At 42.1% G+C, this 26,345-nt stretch overlaps 1 protein-coding gene across 6 annotated transcripts in view; it reads right to left on the reverse strand.

Moving 5' to 3' along the window:
* Positions 1-229: 229 nt before the first annotated feature.
* The window catches only part of wasf1 (WASP family member 1), a 62,151-nt gene continuing 36,035 nt past the window's right edge, over positions 230-26,345 (reverse strand). For 3 of the 6 annotated variants that reach the window (XM_038726852.1, XM_038726855.1, XM_038726854.1), the window contains 7 exons: positions 24,511-24,664; positions 18,425-18,542; positions 7,813-7,869; positions 6,886-7,049; positions 4,518-4,697; positions 2,345-2,916; positions 230-1,937 (listed from right to left, as the gene is read on the reverse strand). In XM_038726852.1, coding sequence (XP_038582780.1) covers positions 1,780-1,937; positions 2,345-2,916; positions 4,518-4,697; positions 6,886-7,049; positions 7,813-7,869; positions 18,425-18,542; positions 24,511-24,664 — 1,403 coding nt within the window. In that variant the 3' untranslated portion in view covers positions 230-1,779. Of the gene's footprint in view, positions 1,938-2,344; positions 2,917-4,517; positions 4,698-6,885; positions 7,050-7,812; positions 7,870-12,212; positions 12,297-18,424; positions 18,543-24,510; positions 24,665-24,814; positions 25,091-26,345 lie in introns of those variants that run through there. The other 3 variants (XM_038726858.1, XM_038726857.1, XM_038726856.1) reach the window with 3 other exon arrangements.

Genomic DNA, 26,345 nt, shown 5'->3' on the forward strand with positions numbered 1-26,345 from the left:
GAAGACGTCTCAATAATTGACATGTTCTCGGATCATAATTATGCCATGATTCTGCTGAAAATGGACCTCATATTTGGGGTTCACCTTAAAGTCTTGATCAGGGTCTAGCTAACTGTAAAAGCCTGAACTGTAGCAGGTTGGAGCTTAATGGTTATCCACATATGATGAATAGGGCTCAGCTGAAGAGATAAGACAAATTCAGCTTAACAACAACAATGAACCCGTAACATTTAGGGCTGTAACATAACATTAGATTTTTATTAATTCAAGCAAACTGTTACAGTCAACAGTTACATAAGTTACATGGTATACAGTATTGATCTAATCTTTTTCTTTTTTTTTTTAAAACCAGGGTTTCTGTCCTCCCTCGCCCCTTCTCCCCCCTCCCAAACATAGAAACAGCAAATCCATACAAGCGCAGGCAAGTAAGTAGTAACAGCACAATACATTCATGAACTCAACGATACGTTTTGTACGAACAATAAGGCAAGTAGAAGAAAGAACAAATGGAAAAGGATGGCAGACATTTTCTTTGAAATGAGCCAAAACAAGGCATAATGTATCCTTCTCTTTCATTCCTGAAAGGCAGTATCACACAAAATGTTTTATTTTGAAATTCTGTAGAACCAAACGAGGGTAAGGCTTCTCGTTAGTGGGCAGGTACACAATAAAGGGTAATCTGAGTGAAAAGCTGCCTTCAGTGGTGTTGAGTGGTTTGTACCTGGTGTTGGTCAGACTCTCATAATCACACCTTCTCAAAATTCAAGATTTTCATCGGCACACTGAATATTCACCTGGGACAATAAGAGAGGCAGGAAATCTGATGTAAATCTACAGCATCTAAATCACTTCCAGTGTCCATTTCTATGGCAAAGAACTTGAGAAAAGGATGGGAGCTCCATATACTAAAAACCAATGGCTCAGTGTTTATCTTCGACATTGCCTGATGTCAACATGAGCACATGTGGCTCCTTTAGAACCTGGACAGACAGAAAAGCTCAATCTCTTGGCATACATTTCCGTGGGGGTACAAGTTAGATGTAAGTGGATGGATATGCACACGTGCGCCGAAGCAGACGTGTGCTTCTGCTCCTTCATATTCCAACCGTATAGCAATCATCAACACAATCTTTTGCTTGTTCTAAGCGGTAAAGTCAGTCCTGATAACAAGAGAGAAAACAACCCAGCTGGTGTTCACACTGAGTGACTGTTCATGTAGTGGTCAGTATCAGCAACTACTGGCCCGTTAAAACCACAAATGTTTCATCAGAAAAAAGGTAAATAAAAGATAACAGCATTCATTCAATGCCATGTTCAGCCACCAGGTGGCAAAATGGTGCTGAGAACTAAGGATAAATGCAACATGCCTTCATTTTGTCCTTTTCTATTTTCTCATTTTCATTTTTTTTTTTTTAAAGATTGACATACAAATACGAAATAAAAACAAGTGGTTCTTCAAAAAAAAAGTTATCTTCATGTATGACGATAGTAAACAAGGTCGTGTGGTAGTGCAGAAAAGGATGAACGCAAAAAACTTCTCTTGGAACACTAGAGAGACAGACAAGGGCAACGTGGAGATTCTCCTCCTAACACAACCCACAACAAGACAGAGATACGGGGAGGTAAAAAAAAAAGCTTGACAGAGGACAACTGGGCAACAACAATATTCCACTTCTTTCCAGAGTACAAAGGACTCTGTGTGGGTTGGGGGGGGCACCTGAACACGTTCATGCTCTGCCGCCAACGCTGCGTTTCCCCCCACCATCTCTCTGATTGCCATCACTCCATCCAGTCTCCTTCATCAAACTCGGACTCGTCCTCGGAGTCGGAGTACTCGACAGCAATGCGCCGTGACAGGATGGTGGCCACGTCATTGCCAACGCGCTCGTGCTTAGCCTCTTGCTCTCGCTGCTCCTCCACTTTGCGTAGCTGTATGCCTGCAGTGGGAAGAAGTAGGGAAAGACTTTAGTTTATGATGAAATAATGTCTTTGATTTGATTGTCTTGTCTGATCAGCCCAAATATTTTCAATTTATTATTGTAGATAATTAAGAAAATCAGCAAATAATCAAATTTGAGAAGCTGGAACAAGTGACTTTTTGGGACTTTTGCTTAAAATGCATTTTTGCAGATTAGTTTTTTTTTTGTCCAACAACCAACATTTTCAGCTATTATTTAATAAATCTGATGCATTTCTTAAATAAAATGTCGGCATCTGAAAAGCATCCAAGGGATCAAAAAGACAAAATACACACTTCTCCCCTAAACTGTGAGCGTGCGCTTTATCCAGAGAAAGCTCTGCACTGCCGGCTGTGTACAAACAATCGGGGGAAAACACAACCCACCTTTTCTGATGGCTTCCAACAGAACACTGCGTGCATCGCTGATGGGTGGCAGATTGGCTGGATGGTGCCTCTTGGACCCCATATCGTGGATGGTGTGGGGCGGTGGGGAGGCCATGGCTCCTGCTGAGGGGAAGGCTGGCAAAGGCGGCGGGCCTGACAGACAAGGCGAGGAGCTCCGCACTCCGGGGAGGGGCAGAGGAGGAGGCGGCGGGGGAGGAGGCAGGATGGTGCCATCCGACTGGGTCCCAGAGCCCATGGTTGGGCCCCTGTCCAGGACCTGCTGGAGACGGGCTGGGGAGGAGGAGTGGAGGGGAGGCGCAATGGGTGGAGGGGCTGGGTGGAGCACGCCGGGGGCGATCTGGAGAGGAGCGGGAGGAGGCGGGATGGCTGGGGCCTGCTGCTGGAGTGGTAGAGGAGGAATGGGAGGAGGAGGGGTGCCCCGCAGGCCTGTGGAGGGTAACGGGGGAGGTGGAGGGGGAAGAGGAGGAGGCGGTGGAGGAGGAGTGTTGGAGTTGAGGCCTGCTGTCCGGGCTGGGGACTGGGGTCTGCTGTCGGAAAAACCTGAACTGGAACTGGAGGGAAAGAGAGAGAGAGAAAGAAAGAAAAGCAGGTCATCACAGGGATCAGAAAACTGAAATCTATGTAGAAAAGAAACATGAAATACGTACGATGCTAGGACCAACTAGCTGTACTCTGTGATACAAGAACAATGCCGTTTCTTTATTTCCAAGTCATCCACATGGATCATCAGCTGGTGAGGATGCGGACATATCGCATGAGACTTGGAGCTTTATCCTCTTTTGTCATGCCAACACACAGAGCCTACATTAGCTAAATTAGATCAGGTAATCAGCTGCAGCACAATTTCATGTTTAGACCGGCGCTGGTAAAAGTAATCATACATACAGTAGCTTTTTGAAATTGCAGTGTTGTCAGGGTGGTTTATGGGGTCCTTAACTCTGCCACCAGCCCACCATGCCAGTGAATGTTTATCTCAATGTCATATGCCAAATTAGAGGGTAGAGGATGCTGCATCTCAGAGAGGCGCACTGAAAGCACAGAGCATCTAGAGCTTACTGTATCTCATACGTTAAAGTCAGAACATTTTCAGTATTGGCCATTAACTGAAGCTGAAGCTATGTTGCTGGATTGTGCTACTAACCCAAGCACTGCAACACAAAGACCGACATGTTCACAACCAATTTTCTTTCCACGGAGAGAACTGCTGCAGACAAAAAGCACAGCAAGAGAGAAAGGAGAGAAAAATACTGTGTACTCCCCCAAGCACACTTGAGGTTGTATCGTTACAAATATCTACTTAATGTGCTACATTAAATGTGGGGAGGGGGGTAAAGTGAGAAAATTAGATATGCAACACAATGATAGTAACTAACACCAGAAGCAAAAATCAGAAAAAGACTAAAAAGTAGAAGTAAATAAAGACAGGTGGCAGATCAAGATGGGGAGGAAAGAGTTTGTGGGCAAAAGATGAAGATAGCTGCAAGGACTTCTGCAAAAATCAATGAGATATTTCTCTGGTGCTGCAGCCACAGCTTTAATCATTCCCTCTGATCTCTCCATCCCTTCAAACAGTGACATGCGGCAAAAGTGTGCAGCAGAAAAACAACCTGTAATGCGCTCAGTGGCCTTAACACTTTATTGATCCGGCCCTTCTCCCCACCTTCAGCTTTGGTCCACAAAATCTCTGTCTATCCCTTCTTCTCTGTGTTTTTTTCCTACTGAGCTCTAAAAACAGTGAAAAATCCTCGTCCTCTCAAACACAATAAATACTCACAAGAAGAAAAGTAATGGAATGCCAGTCACGATAACAAACTAATCGATAAGAGATACAAAGACAAATAAGTTGTTTTTTTTTTTAAACCAAACAAACCAAAGAGATGGGGATGGGATGTGTGTTGCTTGTGAATCAGAGACAAGGTGAAATACTTCTTCACTCTTGAATCCACTTGGAGCATCGGGTGAGCAGGGTTTGTCAGTCCGGTGAGTTGGAAATCAGAGCTGCATTAACTTTCTGTCAATGTGGGGGAGCACCTACTGCTGTTATTATTAAAACTTGCTGCACTTATTGCAAGACGATAAAAAAAAAAAAAAAAAAAAAAGTATCACTAAAGGGGACATAAAGCTGAGGCTATGGCCTTGTCTCCTGTCCCACCTGATCACAGAGGGTGGCTTGATCTCTCCCAGTGGGTGCATGAGAGGTGGAGGAGGTGGAGGATCGTGGGGCCGTGAATACATTCTGTCCCCGGTACGGTTCAGCAGCTCGTTCATCTGGCTGTAGGGCAGCGCCGCCAGCGAGAAGGGCCCGTCCAAATGTTCCATGTACGAGGGAGCCCTGAGCAGAGAGATACGTTTTCATTTTCTCATGCGTTTGGTTTCCCCTTGCTCAATTTTGTTTTTAGTTATTGTCCATGGTATTCTTATCAACTAACAAGCTTACCTGCACAAATATTTTTTTCTGTTAGAACTCAAACGCAGTTATTTAAACACATCAACAGACATTCTGGCTGTGACTGCTGCTCATGCTACATGTAGAAGAGACCCATGGCTCCCAACTGTTTTACCTTATACCCCCTTGTGAAAGAACCACCGTTGATAGCTTGTACACACTTTGTTTACATTTCAGTCCTTGTCTCCTTCAGGTAAATTTCCTTCACATTTATCATGAATTTCACCCAATGAAGGTGTAAGTGACTGTGATCCGACACGTCTATAAAACTTGACATCTACCACTACATAAGAATGACTTTTCTTTCCTGATCTTCCTTGATTCATTTAAATCATGTTTAGAGGCTCGAGGAGGAAGAACATCCAGTATTTCAAAATAAAAGAGCAAAGATGCGAGAAAAGTAATCAAATAATGAATATGATTTGAAAATATGAATATGATGCGAAGCAGAGCTTTTTCCCCCCCTCCTTCTTATTCTGTAAATCATCCTACAGGATGAAGATGACCGACCCCAGAGGAGGACTAGAAGTTAAAGTAGTGCACACAGGGTACAGCAGTGTGCTTATTTACTTACAAACTGTGTGAAATAAAGTACAGTATGAAGCAGCTCAAAATGTGTGCTAAAAAATATTAGGGATGCACCGAACCGATACCAAAATCGGCCCGATACTGAACCAAATAGCTTGGCCGGGTAGCCAATCTATTCAATTCAATTACGTGCGTATCAAGCAATGCGTCACACCTGAACACTTTGCTAGGAGAGCTAACATAGCATTTTCGGACTCTTCAGCAAGCAAGCTATAAGATGAAGCACAAGTATAGAATGTACAGTGCAAGTTCTTTGGAAGAAGCTAGCTCGGTATTCTCAGTATGGCTATGGCAGGAGCTGCAAAGAGGCTGAAGAAGACATTGTCAGAGGAAGCGAGGACTGAGAAAAAGAGCGAGAGACGAGCAAACGACCGGACAAGAGCAAATATCAAACTGACTTTGACTTGTTGGCATGAGCTAAAAGCATGCAGGACAGATGCCGAGCTGGCCTTGTTTCTGTTGGATTATACCCTAACGCTCAGGTATCTGGACTGAAAAAGTCGGATCGGTGCATCCCTAAAAAATAGTCAGAGTTGAAGACGAGAGGTAATTACGAAATATTTCAACAAGCTTGAAACATGTTCATACTTGTTCAAATTCTTTTTTTGAGAATGAATGATAAACACTTTGAACTGCTGCATAGAGATGACATGTTTTCTTAGTAAGTCTGTGGATCCAGAATCTGATACATCAAGACAGGAAAAATGAAATAAAATACCAAAAGTAGAATCATATGTGGCTGTATGAATAAAATCTATTCATCTGCTTCTTTTTAAATGGCTTACACTGGTTGGGTTTGATCTAGTGCTGTATCTTGCACTCGTTTTATATAGTTTTATTTATGAGGACAAAAATGGAAATGTGCCTCAGCTACAGTTGAAAAGGAAAAAAGAAAAAGAAATCAGATGATGCTTTGTCAGTCCTGTCCATCATAGACACTGTGGCTATTTGGTCATAACATCAAGGAGCATGCATTCATTGTTGCCTTGAAGTTCTATTCATGGCACTGACAAATCCAAGAAAACCACCAATTTGTATTATCTTTTCTTACTAATCACATTCACTGGCAGGGGAATGATTGGATACCAGTGGCATTGGAGCTTTGAGGCACAATAAATGCAATCACCACTGTGAGGAACCTTAATCATCGCTGTTGTAGCTAAACTGCAGGAAGTCATTCTTAGTGGAGTGGGCACAATTTATTTTTGTAGATTGAGTGATTACATCCTGCTGACGAATCAGTGTTTATCCAATCAGTATTTTTGAAGCTCATTCATATTTTAAAATAGAAGTTATATTGCATATTCTGTATATATTTATGTGCACATTAGCCTGTTTTGAGTTAGGTTAGGTTAAAATGATGGGACGAAGTAGCTTCTTAAAACCTGGTGGAGATAGGTTGACTTTCCGTTCATGCTGTCTTAGAGAGTTTTGTCCTAGTTTCCAACTCTGACATGGGTAACACTGGACAGCCACATTTACACACCTGTTGTCGTGGTAGCCTGCAGATCCGTTGGCCTCTCTGTGTTTGTCGTCAGATATGTCCTGGGCGAGCTCTGCCCCCAGTGCCAGCTTCTGCCACTCCTTTTTACGATCGTGAGGCGCCCGCGGCACCTTCTCGGGCTCCTGCGGACGGTCTATCGCCTTCAGCTTTGGTAGGGAGGGTGACGATGATGGTGTGGGAAGAGGTGGTTAGAGGAAAGAGGCAGATGAGGAGATGGCGGACGACGGCGAGAATCAAATGGGAAGACGAAAACCCACAAGAGATGGTGTAGATGGAGAAAAAAACGAGAGGGGGATAGCAAGAGAAAAAGGTAACAGATTAGCTGCTGTTAAATCAGAGAGAGAAAATTTTAATCACACAATTAAATCCAAATTTTTAATATGGATCTAAGTTGCCCCCTCTGGCTTTTTCACACTCTGCTGCTTCACCCTCTACAGTCCACGTGCACATAAATACCCATATACCAAAGCATCCCTCTTTCATTTTGCATTGTAGCTACTGTCAAAACATCTTCCTGCAATTTCTATTTATCTTAAACTAGGTGATAAGGACTTTTCAAATAGTGTACTGAATTAGCTCTCTAGTGAGACAAATCACACAGATGTTTAAGAAAATACCGTTGCACAAGTTTGGGAACAGGGAGTGCTCATTCACTGACATGGACCAAATCAAAATATCATACAAGTATATATTTTTACTGAAGCATGGAATTCAGAAAGTAGCAATAAAGCGACAATTTGATAAGGTTTTTACATATTTACTCAGGGTCCATCATCAAACATCACTCCCTGCCTCCCAGACTTCAGCATGACTGACTTTCATCACACACACGGCTGTAAAGAAACTGAGCAGCGAGCTGCTGTAGCAGAAATCACACAGTTTTGAAATAATCGCCATATTTTCACATACCTGCCCTGGAAGGTCTAAGTACCTATAGACCTGATCATACATGCGGGGGTCCTGCAACTATAAGAACAAAAACCACAAGAGAAGCACTGGGGGTGAGGGGAGGGGGGTTCAAAAAAATCAACATGGCACAGGATTGAGCACAACACCGCTGCACACAGTCAACAGGGACAAAAACAGAGCGGGCGGTGAGAGAAGGTGGGACAAAAGGGGGAAAGAGGGGAAAAGAAAAGTGCTGTTAAACAGAAAATGACAACGCGCTCAGCTCGGGGGACGTCACAATGCAGGAGGACGCAGCAGCACACACAGCCCAGTGCAAGCAAACACACACACACGAAATAACAGAATTGAGCTTCTGCGCGAACAGAAAGAAGACTGAGGTAGAAAGAGAGAGATCTCACTGGAATGGGAGGACAAACTACAAGGTGTGTTTCTACATGTGGGAGGAAAAAAACGTCATACCAACAACAGCTCAGGCTGAAGAATGACATGCAAAACAAACGCACGCACACAAACATGCTCGAGTTGAATCAAAATAATACATGACAGGTTAAAGCACAAGAACACTAAAATGAAGAAGGGAGCTTTTCACAGTTCAACTAAATACTGAACTTCATTAAAGCACTTTCTCGATCACATTAGTTGTGAGCCACTTCACATTAGAAAATATTATGCAATTCTGACAAACAATTCATTTAAAAACACATTTTCCACCTTTATAGACAAATATTTTTAAACATTAGGCTGGCGTTATTCTATATTCTTCTTATTGTCAAACAAATCCCATAAAAAGACTCCAGCTAAGTGTTAGCGATACCTTCTCACTTCCCTAGCCTGGCTGTGGCACTCAAAGCCCTCCGGTTTCATACTGAAGATGTACATCTAAAAACAGGTCACATATTTACAGTTTCATTTTTAAAAAGGGTTAAATAAGCTTCTAACACAGCCAGGCATTGTAGACTATAGCAAACGTTACTCATGCAGGAATCGATCTGAACAGGGAGTGTTTACAGCAGCAGGACAGTGTATTTGGGATTAATTTAAAATAAATTAGAGCGCCCGTGTTCATTGTAATGAAGGAACATGTCACCCAGTGCACAATTGTGTCTCGCTGCTGTTTTTAAATAGTTTTCAGACAACAATGGAGCTCTGTGGCTCAGAGGAACATCAGGCTTTGGCTACACAGACAACACTTGTTGGTAGGATCAATTCATTGTTAGTTTTTGCCTTTTAATTGGATTTGTTGATAATAAAAAAAACTGAATATTGCCAGACTTATCATTTAAGCGTAGGTCAGTCATAAAATCAGGTATAAAGCAAGATGTAGTACTCTTTGGGTGAAATATAACAATTTATCAACTGCCTTTACACAAACACATAACATGTTCCCCCTGCTGGCTTTCTTGCTTCTGAAGAATCAAACAATGATTGCAACCCTATTTCTAGTAGCAGAAAACACCATACTGTTTTTGTTTGTGAATGTGCACATTTGTGTGTATGTGGTCGTGTATTATTTCCCTCACAAATGTTTCTAGGCAAAGTAAAGAAAAGGCCTCTGAAACATTATTTCCAGCCCGAGACATTGGGACTCTGAATTAAAACCAATACTAATAAATTTCTTTAATGCCCTTAGATCCTCAAGGGAGGCCTTCCCTCCTTATTCAATAACTGTGTGTGTGTGTGCGCACGTGTGCGTGCGCGCTAGTCTTTAGATGAAACATGCTGGCTGACAGGCGGCTGATTCAACACAACGTGGGTTGTGGACAGCATCTCCTTTGGTTTGGCTAAACGATGATGATCTTGCCCGGCCACTGCTGCGCCGGGCCGTCGAGAGCGAGCATAGGAATAAATCCTAATGGTAATGCACATTGATTAGGTTCTGATTCATCATGGCCCATTACCCCTGATGAGGTATTGGCCGAGTGGTAGCCTCTGTGCTCAAACACACACACACACACACAGCTCCTGCATATTGATATAGCTAGACTGGCAAATACAATTTATTTCAAACATGACATACAGCAATGCATCCTGACAACACTGTTTGCTGAGGCTACAGGAGCTGCAGCAGAAGGTCAAATATTTTAACTTATCGTCCTCTGCCATTTTCCAAACTATGCAGAGCCTCTAAAATTCAGCATTTTCTGCCAGATAATTTGGAGGATTAATCCGGCCCAACCTCTGACTTCCTGAAAGGTCTGCAGTCATTGTGTACTGGCAATATTTAAAGAAACATTTACAGAGCACATTTACAAAAAAAATAAAAATGAAACAAAGTGTGCATTCTGCAATCCTACTCAGAGGTTTATAGACTATTCTGGGATTTTGGTTTTATTGATATTACAATGAGGAGTGACAGGAAGGACAGGTAGCAAGCAGATAAAAGGGCAAGGGAACACGGGTAAAGAGCCAGACAAACATCTGTCCAAGAGAGAGCATCACACACTGAGTTTTAATGCAGCAACGTGAATGTGAAAACAGTCTGGGGAAAAAAAGCAGAGTAAACAATGGAGGGAGGTACACTGTGTTTGTATGAGAGAAAATGAGAAACGGTGCATCTCCTGTGTGTGTGTGTGTGTGTGTGTGTGTGTGTGTGTGTGTGTGTGTGTGTGTGCGTGCGCATGCACGTGTTTGTCACCACCGTTACAAATGTAGCTAATTTAACAGGGCTGTGTGCCTCAGCTAGGTCGTCATCCTTCATCTGAATGGACTGGTACTGGCAGAGAAAGTGTCACTGTGCAAGCACTGTGAGTGTGTGTGATGCAGCAGTCACGGATTTGTTATGTACAGAATGCGTTCACATGTGCCTGTGCACATTTTCATGCTCACTTGATGTGCAATATTTCTGTGTGTATGTGTGTGTGTACCTGTGTGTCCCCGTATGTTTGTCAATTTTTAATGCGACAGACTCAGCAGAACTGCAGCTACGTTACTGGGTAAATAACCCCCACAGGGAGGACCACCCAGCTGCTGACATTAACACAAACTCTTCACACAATACACAAACTTCTGCTGCTGCTGATCTATTGGATTTGGGTTGTGCAGACTTTTACAGTAATTATCTACGGATATGGCTTTCACTGATGAATGTAATAAAATTATGATTGTACAATTACAAAAACTGGCTTTAGAATATACTGGTTGTGCAGTCACCTCTATTGCAACATTCTGATATTCTGTATTATGATGAAGCCTCGTGGCAATATCAAATAAGCTTGGTGAGCAAGCTAGGAAAACGTAAAGGGCTCAAATGAAGAGCAGCATGTTGAATGCCAAAATAAAATGTGTATCTATAGGTATCATGATTTGATCTCTGTAACAAAGAGGAAGACGTCTCTGCTCAAACGTGTCAGACGGTGTTATTTGACCACTACACCAACGCAAACGTGCAGTTAAACTCAAAATCACTGAGTGTATGACCTTGCTGTTAGTGAGGCGTCTACTCCATGGCTGTGTCCCAAATTCACTGACTTTATTTGGATTTTTAAAAAATAATCTATTTTTATTTCAAGCTTGGCTGACACTAAACATGCCCAAATAAATGGATGAAACAACCAAAAAAAACAGAAAGATTGTCGACATTATTATCGCATTGACAGTTTGCATTGGCCACAACTTTTCTGCATGTATATTGCTTGTCTTCATTGCAGCAGAATAAAGATACGGCTAATGAGAACTTCAGAAGACTGTCAGAAGAGTGCCAACAATCGTACCTCCACTTGGATTTGCACGTTCGGTAAGCTTAATTACGAGATTTATAAATGGCGTTCACGTCAAACTCTTTTCTGAAATGTCAGATGTGTCTGACTTGACGCTTCATAATACAATCCAGTGCATGAAAGTCAAGTAAATAAGGACGCCTTACGTGAGCCAGCGTCTGCTGTTCGAGGCATAAAACCCAAGTTTAATGGAGGTAGAGATATATTGTCAATGCACAGTACACCCTCACTAACTGTCTTGAGTTATCCTGTGACATGAACACTCTCAAGTCATATACATGGGTCCCATCGCTACCATCCATCTAATATGCAGCGTAAGGCCAGCTTTCCATTTAAAACTTAGCACCCTGTTCTGGGATTAAACAAAAATGCACTGAAGACCTAGTCAGACATCTTGTCTGAACTGCTAAATATATTTAGAAGAGGATCAAATTTAGTCCAACAATTTCCCCCATTTCTTAGTGGATTACTGATAAAAATCTATCCCAAGAGTAGAACTGGGATGCAGTCAGGGCAGGTAAATACTGGAGGGTTGTTAGTAACGGGGTGGAAGTGGGGAGCTCACTTGATCAGCGCAAACCAGAAAGGGGGAGTGGATAGAGCGGGGGTGGAGTGGGGTAGGGCTGCAGGCTACCATGTGGGGAGCAGATGCTCTGGCAGAGGCGGCGGGGAGGAAGGTCTTACCTCTGGGGGAGTGAGGAAGGGAGGAGGGGTTTCAGAGAGGACTCGCATAAGTCCATTGGGACACACAAGATAAGGCATTTCCAGCTGAACAGTCAGACAGAGTTCGACCAGGATTCAGAAAAGAGAATTCAAAGCCAAAGGTTGAGAGGAACAAGGAAGGGAGATCCTAAAGCAGTATTTCCACAACTGTTTATTACCATGACACAATTCTAGGGCACCAACGCTATCATTTTTACCATCGAAACGTTACAAAATATCGCACACATGTTCAATTATATTCGTGTGGCTTAAAATAGCTGACATAACAAAATACTCTGAGTGTGAAAGTTGTTTTAATTAACGATTAATCCCATGGTGTCCACGCGCTATAATTGGTAAAAGCACACAGAGTTCTTTTTTCTTTCAATACAAGAAGCATGTAGGTTTTAGAAAAAGGGGTGCAATAATGCAAATGCACTGTCTGCAATGGCAACCTTGATCTAAACCAGTCCAAAGTTAGAAAACCACTGTCCTGCCTCACTTTCATTAGCTGCTCATGTACCAGCAATAACAGGCTAACAAAAACTGAAACTGTTAGCACAAGTTACAAGGAGAACACAATTAGTGTCCTAAATTGTGCAAACACAGCCTCCTGTCCACTTTCTAAGCTCTTCTAAATCTAGCCCTACAGAGATCCGGTTTGAAGTCACCACATTTTCATACCTGTCCCTTGGAGCAAAGCATCCAAATGGTGCAGGTCCTTTAGCGTGTGTACAACAGTGACTGTGCATGATTTCATCTTCATGTGATCCATCTCTATTGTCATTGTTCTGCTGCCGGTTAAATTTGTGCATTACAAGTTGACCAGTAGGAAAAGTAGGAGAACATACCAAAAGTTAATTTAGTGAATACATTCCTTTGCTTACATGCAAATAGCTGCTTTAACGAGATATTTGCATAACATCTAAAATCATATTTTGCACATTTTTCAATCCTCAAGTGTAAAAAAGGTGATGGTGAAGCAAAACCTCTGCAGCTGAAATCACAGTCACTGGAGAGCTCCTCTGTGGTCAAGAAACAATCATTAGGGCTGCCTGGTACATGCTGTAACTGGGAAATAATTAACAAGCGTATTCTGTTGCAGAAAGACAATGACATTTGTAAACATGATTTTTTTAAATCAAAGCCTAATTAAGCTAATGATAGCTGATGTCAATATTGCCAAAGCACCACGACAATGAAAGGTCAACATTTAACATGAAATCCATTTCTCTATTTGTGTGTGCTACGATTTCGGAGAAATAAACAATCTGCACATCCAGCTCCAGTGCTCTGAATGTCCTCCACATTCTGGATGGAAGTCATTCTTTTTTTTTTTTGGTGCCTCGCGACACACAAAAAGCTCAGCGTGTCTGTGTTGACAGCGGAGCAGCCTTGGATGTGTACAGCTGCTGTGGCCTGTAGCAGGGCGCTGTTCATGGTGTCAGTCTCGGTCCATCTCTGCGTCTCAATGCTCCAGACTTCTCAGTCTCTTGAATGGCAATGGAGTAGTTGCCATGGCAATCGCAGCAAAGGGGGGCTTAAGGATAGTGTGATTTTTCAGGGGAGGGGGAAGTCAACTTAACATTGGAAATTTGTATCTGACAGAAGTAACGGTGGAGACTTAACGCTCTTTGCTTACTGATACCGTATGTTTCTCTGCAATATTTTGGGGATTCCAAGGTATTTAGAGCAGATTCTGGCTCTAGTAAGTAAAGAAAAGCTCCTACACACTCCCTGAAGCGAAACATTTTACTGATGAATAAAAAAGGTTTCAATCTGAAAAAAAGGCCTTCCTCAGGTCAGGCGTGTGGTTAGAGGGCAGCATCTGCACACAGCGATTGCCTCGTGTGTCTCCAGAGTTTCTCTGGAGTGCAGTAAAAAATGTAAAAACATAAATATTATACAATATGTACTAGAAATTAACTAAATCAATAGACACTGATGCATTTGCTGGCACAGTGTTACATAACAGCTGGCCCCACCACATTCTCCTTAGAGAGCTTAAAAGCTGAGACATTCCTCATGTCAGAAGCACTTTTTTATCAATGAAATGTTGTACTCATGAGCCTCAGATCATGTGCAGGACCCTACCTTTATCATTTGCCCTGATATTGACTTTTGACGGACATCTTGTATAAGTCAAATGAGTAGAGTATACATTCTTGTATATATCAGTCATGTTGTAAGATTTGGTACTTTGACAGTTTGCAATTTAATCAGGTCTAAGACTGACCTGTGACAATGTGAAAAAAACGTTTATTATATATTTGCTCATTAATTAATCAAGCCGTCTCATTAACTTGCAACAATAGACACCTACTGGTTTTAATGAGGACTGGCAGCAGTAAATCTTTAGACTTGAACAAATCCAAAATTATTGGACAGACAATAGAAATAAACAGGCTAAAATTTAAATGTCAATATATTCCATTATGACGATGAGGCATTTCCAGCTGCCTGTGAGCACTTTAATCAGACAGGAGTAGGAGAGGCGGAGCCAAAGGGGTGTCTCCACAGGGCGATCCAGACGCTAGAGACAAACCTCGACATAGTGTGGACTCAAACACTGATCTCAGAGAGAGCCAGCGATGCTCTCTTTCTCCTCTCCTACCAACTTTCTCTCCGTGTCTCTTTTGCTTTTTTTTCCTCCTGAGTCCCCAGGGGTTTCCTCTCACTCTCTCAGTCTCCCTCTGCTCGGCACATAGTCTACTGCTAATCCGCTGAGGGTGAGGCTAACACAGGAGCTAATGAGATTAGAACACTGTAGGCTTCTTTTCCCTTCTCTCTGCTCTGTGATGCTTTTCATTTATCACTGGCTGCTAATCTGCGTGCGCTTGTGTGTAACGCAGTGTGTGTAAATGTGGTTTTGGACTAACTATTAGAGTGATGGGACTCATTATGAAAATGTCTGGTGACTGAATAAGATGAAGTAGGGGACGTGCAGAAACTGGCTGACTGTAAATGTACTACTTTTTGTCAGGTACCAGCATCCAGAATTAATTTTTTGGTCGTGGAGAATTAAATCACTTCAGTCAGCATTTTGGTTTTAAACATTCAAGTTGCTCTCTCTGCTGTATCCACCTTTTTACTCTGCCACAAATGAATCATCCAGGCATTTTTTACATGATTAGTTTTTATTTTTACATGCAACTTTTTTTTTGATTCCCATCTCTCCACGAGGAGATACACTGCAGAGATTACATGGTTCTCCTAACAGAGACCTATTTTCTGTGATATATTATACTAACCATACCACTGACATTTAATATGAGGAAAAGTCAAGATTGCTTGGAAACTGGACCTATTTAAGGTGAATAAATCACTCAAATAGTACTAGGAGGTGGTGATGGAGCAGTGGATAAGACAAATACCTTTGGCGTGAGAGAACCGGGTTCAAATCCACTGTGAGACACCACTGTGTCCCTCAGCAAGACACTTAACCCCTAGTTGCTCCACAGGCGTGCGACCTCTGACATATATAGCAATTGTAAGTCGCTTGGGATAAATGTAATGTAACTACTGCCAAAGAGGTACCTTTACACACTAAATAATATCTTTCTATCATGATTGCCGCTCTTTCAACACCCTGGGCTAAAATATTTAATTTGTAGTCTTTCCTCTAAGAAGAACCTTTGACCTGAACCCACGAACCGTGTCTCCCTGTACACCAGCTGATGTCAATTGCTTTTGCTACTCACTGGAAGGCATCCAAACTCCTCCTTCCTGCTTCAGTGGATTCAAGATGTGATTTGTTTAGAAAACTTTTCTAGAGAATCATCTACATAAAGCTAGAATTCCCTTAAGACAAGACCTGATCTATAATTATGAAACATATCAGGAACTCTTTTGCTGGATTGTCCTTTGATTATTGATCTCCTCCATTAGAAATCCTGGCTGCCATGTGTGTTCACCCTTTTTCGTATTCCTTCTTCCTTCTCTCCTTCCTTTTCATTCTTTACTTGCTCAAATGTGACCTCAGGTAAGGACATGGGAGGTTGTAAAGGATTTTTACCTTACTACCATTCGGTATGTCCAACAAAACATACAGTATATGAAATTACAAGTTCTGTATGTTTAAAAATTCTTGATAATAAGGTTGGGTGACAACTCAACATTACTGTTTGCTGACTTTTTGTAGAATCGTATTGCGATGATCATAATGTGTTACTGTTTTATAAAGTTTTGTTGTCCAAACTAATGACTGGAAGCAAAATGTAATTAAAAACAAAGAAAAGGAGTAATAGCAGGTTTTGTTTTACACATTTGATGAACACTTTCATTGCATTAAACATCTATATCATAAGTTTAAATGTGATTTTATATACTGATTATCTAAAAATGGTATATGTCAATTATTATAAATTATATTTATTTTAACGATGTTGCCCAATGCTCTGCTGTTATTCATAATATAAAGTTGCAAGAGTAAGAGTGAAGACTGAATGACATTGGGGAGGAGAGAAAGAGCGAGAGGGCTGGAACATTGTCTGTCGCGGAACAAAATGTGTTGGCAGCCAATCTCAGACCAATCTCGCCGCGCTGACTGGCAGGTGGCGTGGCCTGTCAGGCCGTTGACACTGCATGGTAGATCATGGTCATGGTCGATGTAGATCTTTTTTTAAGCATTTCCCTGTGCGTATCCATGCTTGTGTGTGAGTTTGCACAATGGTAAAACTGTCATTTTGAAAAATATTTAGAAGCTTCTAAGCAAAGAATGGTCTAAAAAATATCTGTAATCCTGTGGTGAAATAATAAGGTGGAGTGCAAACAGTGTATATAATTACTGCAAAAAAGCACACACACTTCACGAACACCATGACTGAGAGGCATGGTGTGGAAGAACCACTCAATGAGCTAAGTGATGAGGTGTAAATTTATCAATGACTTATACACATAAATTACACCCATTTGAGTTGATATATGCGAGTGTGCGTGTACGTTTTTGCATGACTAATTGTCCATCCCTCACGCTTCCAGTGGATGATTCTGAATGCTTTCCATAGACGCACACATATCCTCTCCGCACTGGATTTGCCCTGATCCTCATTCAGACCATTTACCCAACCACGATGGTTACACAAACCAACAAATATGTGTGCGTAATTCCCCTAATCCATCCTGCTCTCCCTGTGAATGTCTTCTAGGCCTTTCCATGGGGTCCGTCTAACTACCAGTGTGGTGAAGAGGGAAATGAGCGTGGCTTTACAAGCTGAGCCCACCCGGAGCTTTAATTAGAATATCACTGGAATGAGCTTTGGCTACAAGCGGTCATATCGACCTTAACTTCTGAAGAAAATATGGTCTGTCTACTGTTGTAAATGAGCTTTTTTATGTATGTTTATTACGCTATCGTAAAAGTGATGAATACAAAACCGGAACAACCGAAAATAAATATCCTTAATTTTACTTCATCCTCCCAACTAATTATTTGGCAAAACTCGCTCTGTCCTCTCTGGACCGTTCCCACAGTCATTTAAATCCTCATAACCAACAAATTATATCCTCTTCATTCACATGAACACAAAGTAACTCTCCTTATCCCTCATTGACATGGCTGTAATAAGCTTTGATTGACTGCGAGGGGGCAAAATGTGGAGCACGCCCTGCTTCCCATGCAGGGAAATGCAAGCAGCTCATGATTAGAGCTCCTGATGCTGGGGGTGGGAAATCCCTCTGTTTTGGGCAGGGGGGCCACAGCTCTGTGTTTCAATGGATGTCCAAGAGCTCTTTTATTTCGTTAGTTAACAGATTGTGCTTGTTTGTGTGTTTACAGAGCTTCCTAGTGAGGTGTGTTTGTTTGTTTGTGCAGAGGCAGAGAGGTGACTCACATTGCAGGGGCAAGTGAACAGCAGATGCTCCCATTAATTAGATGTAATGATCACACTAGTAATAACCTAAGAGGGCTGACCAGAGGGAGAGTTGATTAATCTACGAATGGTTGCTAATGAATGCACTGGACTACATGGTATGAAGCCAGGCATGTGAATCTATCAGTGAATCACCCTGTCGGTTTATTCAAGCAGGACACATCAATCTGTGTTTCCCAGGAAGCCTCTTGTTCACTCTCAAGTCATGTCTTCTTGCGCGCTAACCTCATGTGTTCGTGTACTGGCAGCCCAAATGCTCATCAAGAGAAAGTAAAATGTACTGTGCACTGCTGGCACCATGTGCTTGTAACTGTTCAGACATACCTTCTGTTTCCGCCTCTCCTTCCTCTTGTCCTCTGTGTCCTGCAGCATCTTCTCTCTCCACAGGTCAAAGAAGTAGGATGGATTGGTGTAGAACTTCAGACCCTCCTTCCCATCGTCCCTGCAGAGGGACCAGAGAAAACAAGAAATCTTGTTACATTTTGGTTGGCATGCTGGAGAAGTTTTCTTTCTGTTACGAAGCTAAATAAAAACATCACATAAATCATGTGAAAGAAAGCTGCAAAAGGTCTCAACCTTTGGGTAATACTAGAGCTGCATCAGTCAGTCGATTAATCAAAAGGGAGTTAATCTGCAGCAAAGGGTAAGGGTACTTGGGGCGCCCGGCCGGGTGAGGTACTGTGGTGCCCCAACTGGAAAAAAAAGATGGAAAATTCCAAAACTTCCAAGAATTCAAAACTGATGTCTTCACATGTCTTGCTTTGATCAATCAACAGCCCAAAACCAAAATATTCACTTTACAATAATGTAAGACTAATAAAAAGCAACAAATTTTTCCTATTGCATTTTTGCTTGAAAAATGAGCCAAACTTCAAAGTTACTGAACAATTTCCTGTTGATGGACTAATCAGTTAACCAACTGACTGTTTCAGCCATAGACTGTATAAAACATGGACTAATGCTGCTTTCCAGGCAACTCAAAACTGGGAAATTTCCGACCTACAACTAGAAAAACTATCCTGGAACGCCACTTGAAGTCGGTTTTCCTACTTGTGAACTCGGAGAAAAAATATGTACAAATAGCAGCTGAATAATGTCAGAAAACAATGTCAGCGCCCATAGAAGCACACATTGTAAATGGTAAAAGGTACATAGTTAACTAGTAACATATAGGCTATTTATGTCATTTTGCATTTAAACTGCGATCCTTTAACTTAACACCTAAAGCACTGCTGAGGGTGCTACTGTGTGTACACTTTGTCACGGTCAGCCAGTTCGGCGTCATGCACCACCATGCACCTGGAACGCTTTGAGGTTGGAAGTTGGAGATTTCAATTTGGAAATTTCCCAGTTCAGAGCAGTCTGGAACGCGGCAATAGTGTCAGTAACATCACCTATTGGTGTCTGGTGTCTGTGAAGGTTCTCAGTCATCCAGGTCATAGTTATCCAACGAAGTTTGAGGTCAAGGGCATCTGGACTTTTGAGGATACTAGAATACGTTTCCCCTTTGGTTGGTAACACGCCTCACTACATCCAAAACTCCACTGACTTTGTAAACAAAGTCCAAGAACTGAAACTGGACACAGATGAAACCCTGGTGTCCTATGATGTGACCTCTTTGTTCACCTGCATCCCCACCATGGAGGCAGTAGAATCCGTAAGGAAACTGCTACTACAAGACAACACCCTGGACAACAGAACCAGCCTCAGCCCTGACCAGATCTGTAAATTAGTCGACCTCTGTCTAAACACCACCTATTTCCAGTACAACGGAGGAGTCTACAGACAAAAGCATGGCTGTGCCATGGGCTCACCAGTGTCACCCATTGTGGCCAACATCTACATGAAAGAAGTGGAGGGAAAAGCCTACTCGTTCAGAGGAACAGCACCGAGCCACTGGTACAGGTATGTGGATGACATGTGGGTCAAAATAAAAGCCCAGGAGGTGCAAGCCTTCACAGATCAACTCCGTGGACAGCCACATCAAATTCACACGAGAAGATGTCCACAACAGTTTGGCCTTCCTGGGCACATAAGCTAGGAGTCATCAGAACTTTGCAACACAGAGTGGAAAACATACCAACAAGTGCAGAAGCCAGAGAGAATGAACAGAACCACCTGAAGGGGGCACTTAAAGCCTGTGGATACCCTAAATGGACCTTTGTGAAAACAGCCACAAAATCCAGGAAGAAGACCAACACTACAGGGGATGAGGAGAAGAAGATCAAACACAACAACACTGTGATTCCATACGTGTCTGGAGTATCAGAGAAACTCAGGAGGATTTTCAACAAACACAACATTCCTGTGTTTTTTAAACCCAAGAACACGCTAAGACAGATGCTGGGACACCCCAAAGACCGCACACCCAAACACAAGAAAAGCAATCTAGTGTATGCGGTCCAATGCAGTGAGGAATGGCACAGACCTGTATATTGGGGAAACTAAACAACCACTACACAAACGCATGGCTCAACACAGAAGGGCCAACTCCTCAGGTCAAGACTCAGCAGTTTATTTACATCTGAAGGACAGAGGACACTTGTTTGAGGACCACCAGGTGCACATTTTAGACAGAGAAGATGGATGGTTTGAAAGAGGTGTCAAGGAAGCCATCTACACCAGGGTGGGAGAAGCCGTCGCTGAACAGAGGAGGGCGTCTACGCCACCACTTATCCCCCACTTACAATGCTGTCCTTTCATCACTTCCCAGGAAACTGAACAAGCATTTCCTCTTGGTCTCAGGTGAAGATACCAACGATGGCCATTCAGACTTGGCCACGGGAGTTTCTAACAACCATGACAACCACCTAGCGGCTAGCAACCTAAGAGGGCATCCACCGGTCACTCAGAGCAGCCACATCCTTAATTATGCATAACTTTAAGCCCAAATATAATTTAAATGGATAAGTTGTCACACAGTTTATTTCATATCATATCATTTATTCCCTCTCAGCTCTGCACAGCTCTGTCTTCTTCACTTGCATTACAGAAGCCTCTGTGGTTGGTGGTCATTAGGGGGAACGGTGCCATGAAGACAGGAAGGGAAATTTAAAAACAGACTTCTGATGGGCACAGGTAGTTATCAGATCAAAAGGTCAATATTGACGAGGAAATTATCACACACAAAAGGCCCACACATCCTGTCCGGAAAAGTCATTTTATATCAACATGGGGATAAGCCTTGTTAATTGCACTGCTGTTGTTTCTTCTCTTCTTTCTTAGCCGTTTCCAAATGTCCTTCTTTCTGTGTATGTTATTTACACCTGATCCGTTTGTGTAATATGTAGAAAGGCTGTCAAAGACCTTGGGACCATCCTCAATTACAAACAACCTTCAATTCTTGTTTCCTTGTTTTATGAATAAAGCACAATTTGTAGCAGCGGCTCGGTCTGTGTTTGACCAATCAGTAAAATTCTTGCCTGGCAAACTCTACTCAATAATTCTTAACGTGGGAGTAGGGACTTTATGTAGTTCCAAACACAGGGAAAACTGACAACTTTGAGTTCATCAAAAGGTTCTTGGTCCTGTGGGGAATGTCTTGTGGTGGAAAGACCCAATAGAGTTGCAATGTGGGAGGAGCCATTTCTGGCACCCCTTGTTCTGGAAGTAAAAATCCCATTCATTTTCCCCATAGACATTGTTACGTGACTCACAGCACTTATATGGCTTTGATGGACATGAAACTGCCCTGTACATGTCATCAGTCCAAAAAAATTATATGGCGTCCAAAATTAACTGGATATATGAGACGTAAAAAAAAAAAAAAGAAAATCAAAAAGGTACGAGCCTGAATACGTACAGATAGACTACGACTCCCAAAGTGAATTTCGGTGAAAAAAAAAACAACAACTTAAATTAACTGTAAAACTGTTAACATGCGCTACCATCGGTGGGCAGAAGCACAAGATTACAGTAAAAAACACAATCTGCAGTTTAAATCCATTCAGCTTTGAATTCTGGGTAAATTTTGTTTTGTGCTCAACAGCAACAGCAAAGCCTTTTGAATTTGAATTTTCCATGTTGTCCACCACGTTTCTACATGTATGACATTAACAAGTCGGCAACTTGCAAATTTTCTTTGACTTTCCGAGTTGTTGTTCCGACTTCAGGGGACGTTAACGAGAATTTTCGGGAAATAATTTTTCCGATTAATCTGACACCACATGAATGCACAATGACTGGTTTCTTCTCCACAGCAACGGCAGCCGAAGTTCATGGGTATTGTAGTATTTGGAGCCATTTGCTATGCTAATCTGACTGACAACACAATATTTCTTAGAAACTAAGTCAAAATAATTAAAACATAAAATGGTATTTCAGGTTTCCTTTGACACTAAAAGGAAATACTTGGTCTATCCTGACCATTCAGTGGTCCTGACTTGTGTTTGCCACTAGGCTTTGAGAGGAAATAATTTGATGATGATGATGCTGATAAGAGCAAAAACACAGAACATAAAAAGCTTCAGAAGGCAAGAGTGGAAAGTTTAATGATATGCAACACAACAAAGGGAAAGAAAATAGAATTCAACAATGGGGTAAGGCAAGGCTGGAGAGAGAGCGCTACTGTAGTGTGTGTGCACTGCGGGTAGTATTTGAGTGTTTGTGTAAATCATTATGCATGGTATTCACACCGCGTATATTTGAGGCGTGTGTTTGTGTGTGAGTGTGTATGTGTGTGAGTGAAAGAGAGAGATAGAAAGCAGAGAGAGTACAGCAGCTGTGCTCTGGGTGGATCTGAGAAAGAACAGCCTGGAGAGGTGTCCCAGGGAGCCTCCTGGTGTGATGTGTGGAGGGGAGAGGAGAGGACAGGAAAATGTGGAGGGGAGAGGAGGCTTGGATGGACATGAAACTCACCGAACAATACATATATATTTTTTATATACCATATACTCAGTCACATTTTAACCTTTATTTATTCCGAGATGGTTTGCTGTGCTTGTATTCTCTTTTTCAACGTAGTCCCATTTAATATAAAGTAGAGCTGAAACAATTCATTGCTTGAGAAACCTTAATTGGCAATAATTTTAATAATTAAGTTGCAAAAAATTTTCTGGTTCTAGCGACTGAAATGTGATGATTTTACGCTTTTCTTTGTCTTACGATAGTTAAGTGAATATGGACATTTCATCAAAATATATCAATACGTTTTGAAGGCCTTACCTTGGGACCTGTGATGGGCATTTTATAGGCCAAACAACTGACCGATTATTCAAGAAAATAACTGTCAGGTTCAATGATAATAAAAATAATTGTTAGTGAAAGCGCTAATATTAATACATACGCATGTACACCACTCTTTCTCCCATTGACAAACCAGTAGATCAACGGTCTCTGTCCGACTCTATAATACATACCTAAACCTCTCTACTGAACCATGTGCTCGGGGGTACTCAGTTTTTATGTCTAATTCAACAATCCCCATTAATAAATAAAAGAGTGAATAAAAAGGGATGTGTAGTCTTCAGCCAGCATGAAACAAGAGTAAGACTAGGAAATAACATCAGCAAGGCAGATACTCACACCCACACCCGCTTGGTCTACGCCATGTCAAGGCCCAGAGATTAAAAACACACCCACGACAGATTTAAACACCACAGCCTACACCTGCGCCTGTCTCCCTACAGTGAGTGCATATGTATACACGTCCATGCACACACAAAATAACAGGCTTGGTCAGGGCGACAGTATTACACAGAGATGGGTCATGTAAGATGCTGGAGGAGAAAAAAAAAAAGTAGTTAGAGGGAAAACAGAAGTGGGAAAGCAGCGGGGTGAGATGACTGTGAAATAAAAAGGGAGGGAGTGCTGGCCAGCAGAGCTTTTTATGGATTATTCATCTTCAGATGACTCCCTCTATCGCTCTGCTCGCCCGGCTCAACCTCAAGGGCTAAGAGAGATGCCTGGTGTAAAAGAGTCACAAGACTATAAAAATATACCAACCAACCCAGGTGCACAAGCAAGTGTTTAAATACATGCAAAATCAAACTTTGCATCTATTTGAGGTTACAGCAAGCTCACGGCATCTTTCTATTTTCTCTGTGTAGTGCATCATAATGGTATAACTCAAGGCCATTTAGGTATTTTTGTGTTAACACAGAGTGAAGTAGTCAGTCTCTTTTTGTAATTTTTCCTGAAGAGAGTGGAAACAGACAAGGTCGATGAAGTTAGCATCATGCTGGGCTCAGAACAGGAAATGCAACCTTCCAGTTGTACACCATGTGAGGATTTTCTTAAAGACTGGAACAATGGCACCATCATATTATATTCTAGGGTCATCATTTCACTTGCAAAATGTCGTTTAAATGCACATTATTACTGATTTTTAGCATACAATAAAAAAAAAAAAAACAACATCAAACCCAGAAACCAACTTTTCGTAAAGTTAGTCAAACAGACTGGATTCAGACCTGTAGGGCGTGAGGATGTTGAGAGGTGGCGGCTGCTCGCACGTCTGGAAGGTCTCCTGCAGAGGGATGGGCAGCGACTTGCGGTCAAACAGCTGCTGGTCTTGAATTGTGGAACTCCTGAAAGCCTTCCTCATGGTGATGTCCTGAAGAGACACTACGGAAGGAATGGAAAGATGGAGAAGAAAGAAAAGAGAGACAGGGGCCGTTATTAAATCAGGAAAAATATGTGATACATGCATAGTATGTTTGCCAAGTGTGTGAAGGACAGAAAGATAGATGTAGAGAAAACACATCATTTTAATACCTATGCTTGTTGCTCTTTGGCTCTACTTCCCAAACAATGTTCAGAACACAGTCTCTCTGTCTCACTCATGTCTCTGATAAATAGAATAACTACCATTTTGCTCCATCTCATCATTATCGCCATCAAAAACATCATCACTCCAACGGTCACAATCAACATTACAGAGTTACTAAGTCTATGGGAAACCACTAATTTCCCTCACGTGGGTTAATGCTACATTGTTGTCCTAATTTAAATTCCCCCCAAACAGAAACCCACACATGACGCCAATGCTAGGCTAGGCTAGACTGGGCTAGACTGGGCTAAGGTTCCCTTCAGAGGCTGTGGGAAAAACTGCCCTTCTTTGTTACTGCAACAGCTGATATTTTCAGAGGGCAAAAGAATGAGAGAGGAAAATCAATGCTGCACAGCTGAAGCTTTCAGAAAAACAAGATGGAGAAATAGCTGAGGGGAAGAGGAAACACAACCACACCAATGCTATCCCCTCAATCTGGCCAAGTAAAAAACAGCAAATCTTGGAAAGAAATCCAGAGCGTTGCAACTAGATCTGAATTATACATGAGGGACTGACAAATGGATACACTTTACTTTTGCCCAGGGGGAGAACAACAGTCATGTAGCATACAGAAAAAAAGTATTGTTACAGTTCTCCGTTTAGCCTTTCTACCACACACACACACACACTTACAGCCTCACACTAACTTAAGCAAAACAAATGGAACAACTGAGTTATCAAGGCCATCCCTGAATGCTTGATTTAATTACACAATCAGACAAAGGCATTTACAAGGTCCCAGAAAGGACTAACTGATCCAATCTGCTATAGCAGAGCAGCTGTGTTATGACTTCTACAGACTCTCACTGTAGTGAAGGGTAAGCCACCTGAGGCAGTGACGACCTATCATTATTAACAAAGTGAGCCAACGTTTGGTAAGTAACACTCAAGAGAGAGAAAGGAAGCCAGTGAATGCATGAGGGAGATAATAAAACTTCATGGACACAACAGAGGTAGGATTATGGAGACAGGGGACAGACGGAGGCCGAGAGAAGTCGATTAACTATATGAATTGAATTGGGGTTTTTTGTATTTTCCTTTAGCTTTGGCAGTACTGTTGTATAACATTCATGCCAATAAAGCAAATTTCGTTTCGACCTGACTTCTTTTCTACGTGAGATGGAAGAATTTAGAAAGATGCGTGGCGCTGCAGAGAGTCCCCAGCGCCGGTTGTAATAGCGATACAACCCATTGTAGGTATCGGAGAGGGAATGGGGCATTGGGGTGGACAGGGACAGGAGATTGCAAAGCGACTGGGCACGGTGTAGACCAGTGGTTCTCAACCTTTTTTGGGCCAGCGCCCCCCTATCCATTATCCAGGTCCCTTACCGCCCCCCATCAAAAAACAGGTTTGCTATTTGCCCTGAATATTGTTGATTTTTTTTATTGTTACTATTGTTATTAAAAACATGGAAAAGGTAACAACTGTGTGAAGAAACTGTGTGAAGCCAGATACTGTTTTCTTGGATGGGGCAC

The sequence above is a fragment of the Micropterus salmoides genome, unplaced genomic scaffold, assembly GCF_014851395.1.
Source record: "Micropterus salmoides isolate LMB-PRFRI ecotype aquatic unplaced genomic scaffold, ASM1485139v1 Ms_hic_scaffold_18, whole genome shotgun sequence".
In the NCBI taxonomy this organism is placed as follows: Eukaryota; Metazoa; Chordata; class Actinopteri; order Centrarchiformes; family Centrarchidae; genus Micropterus; species Micropterus salmoides.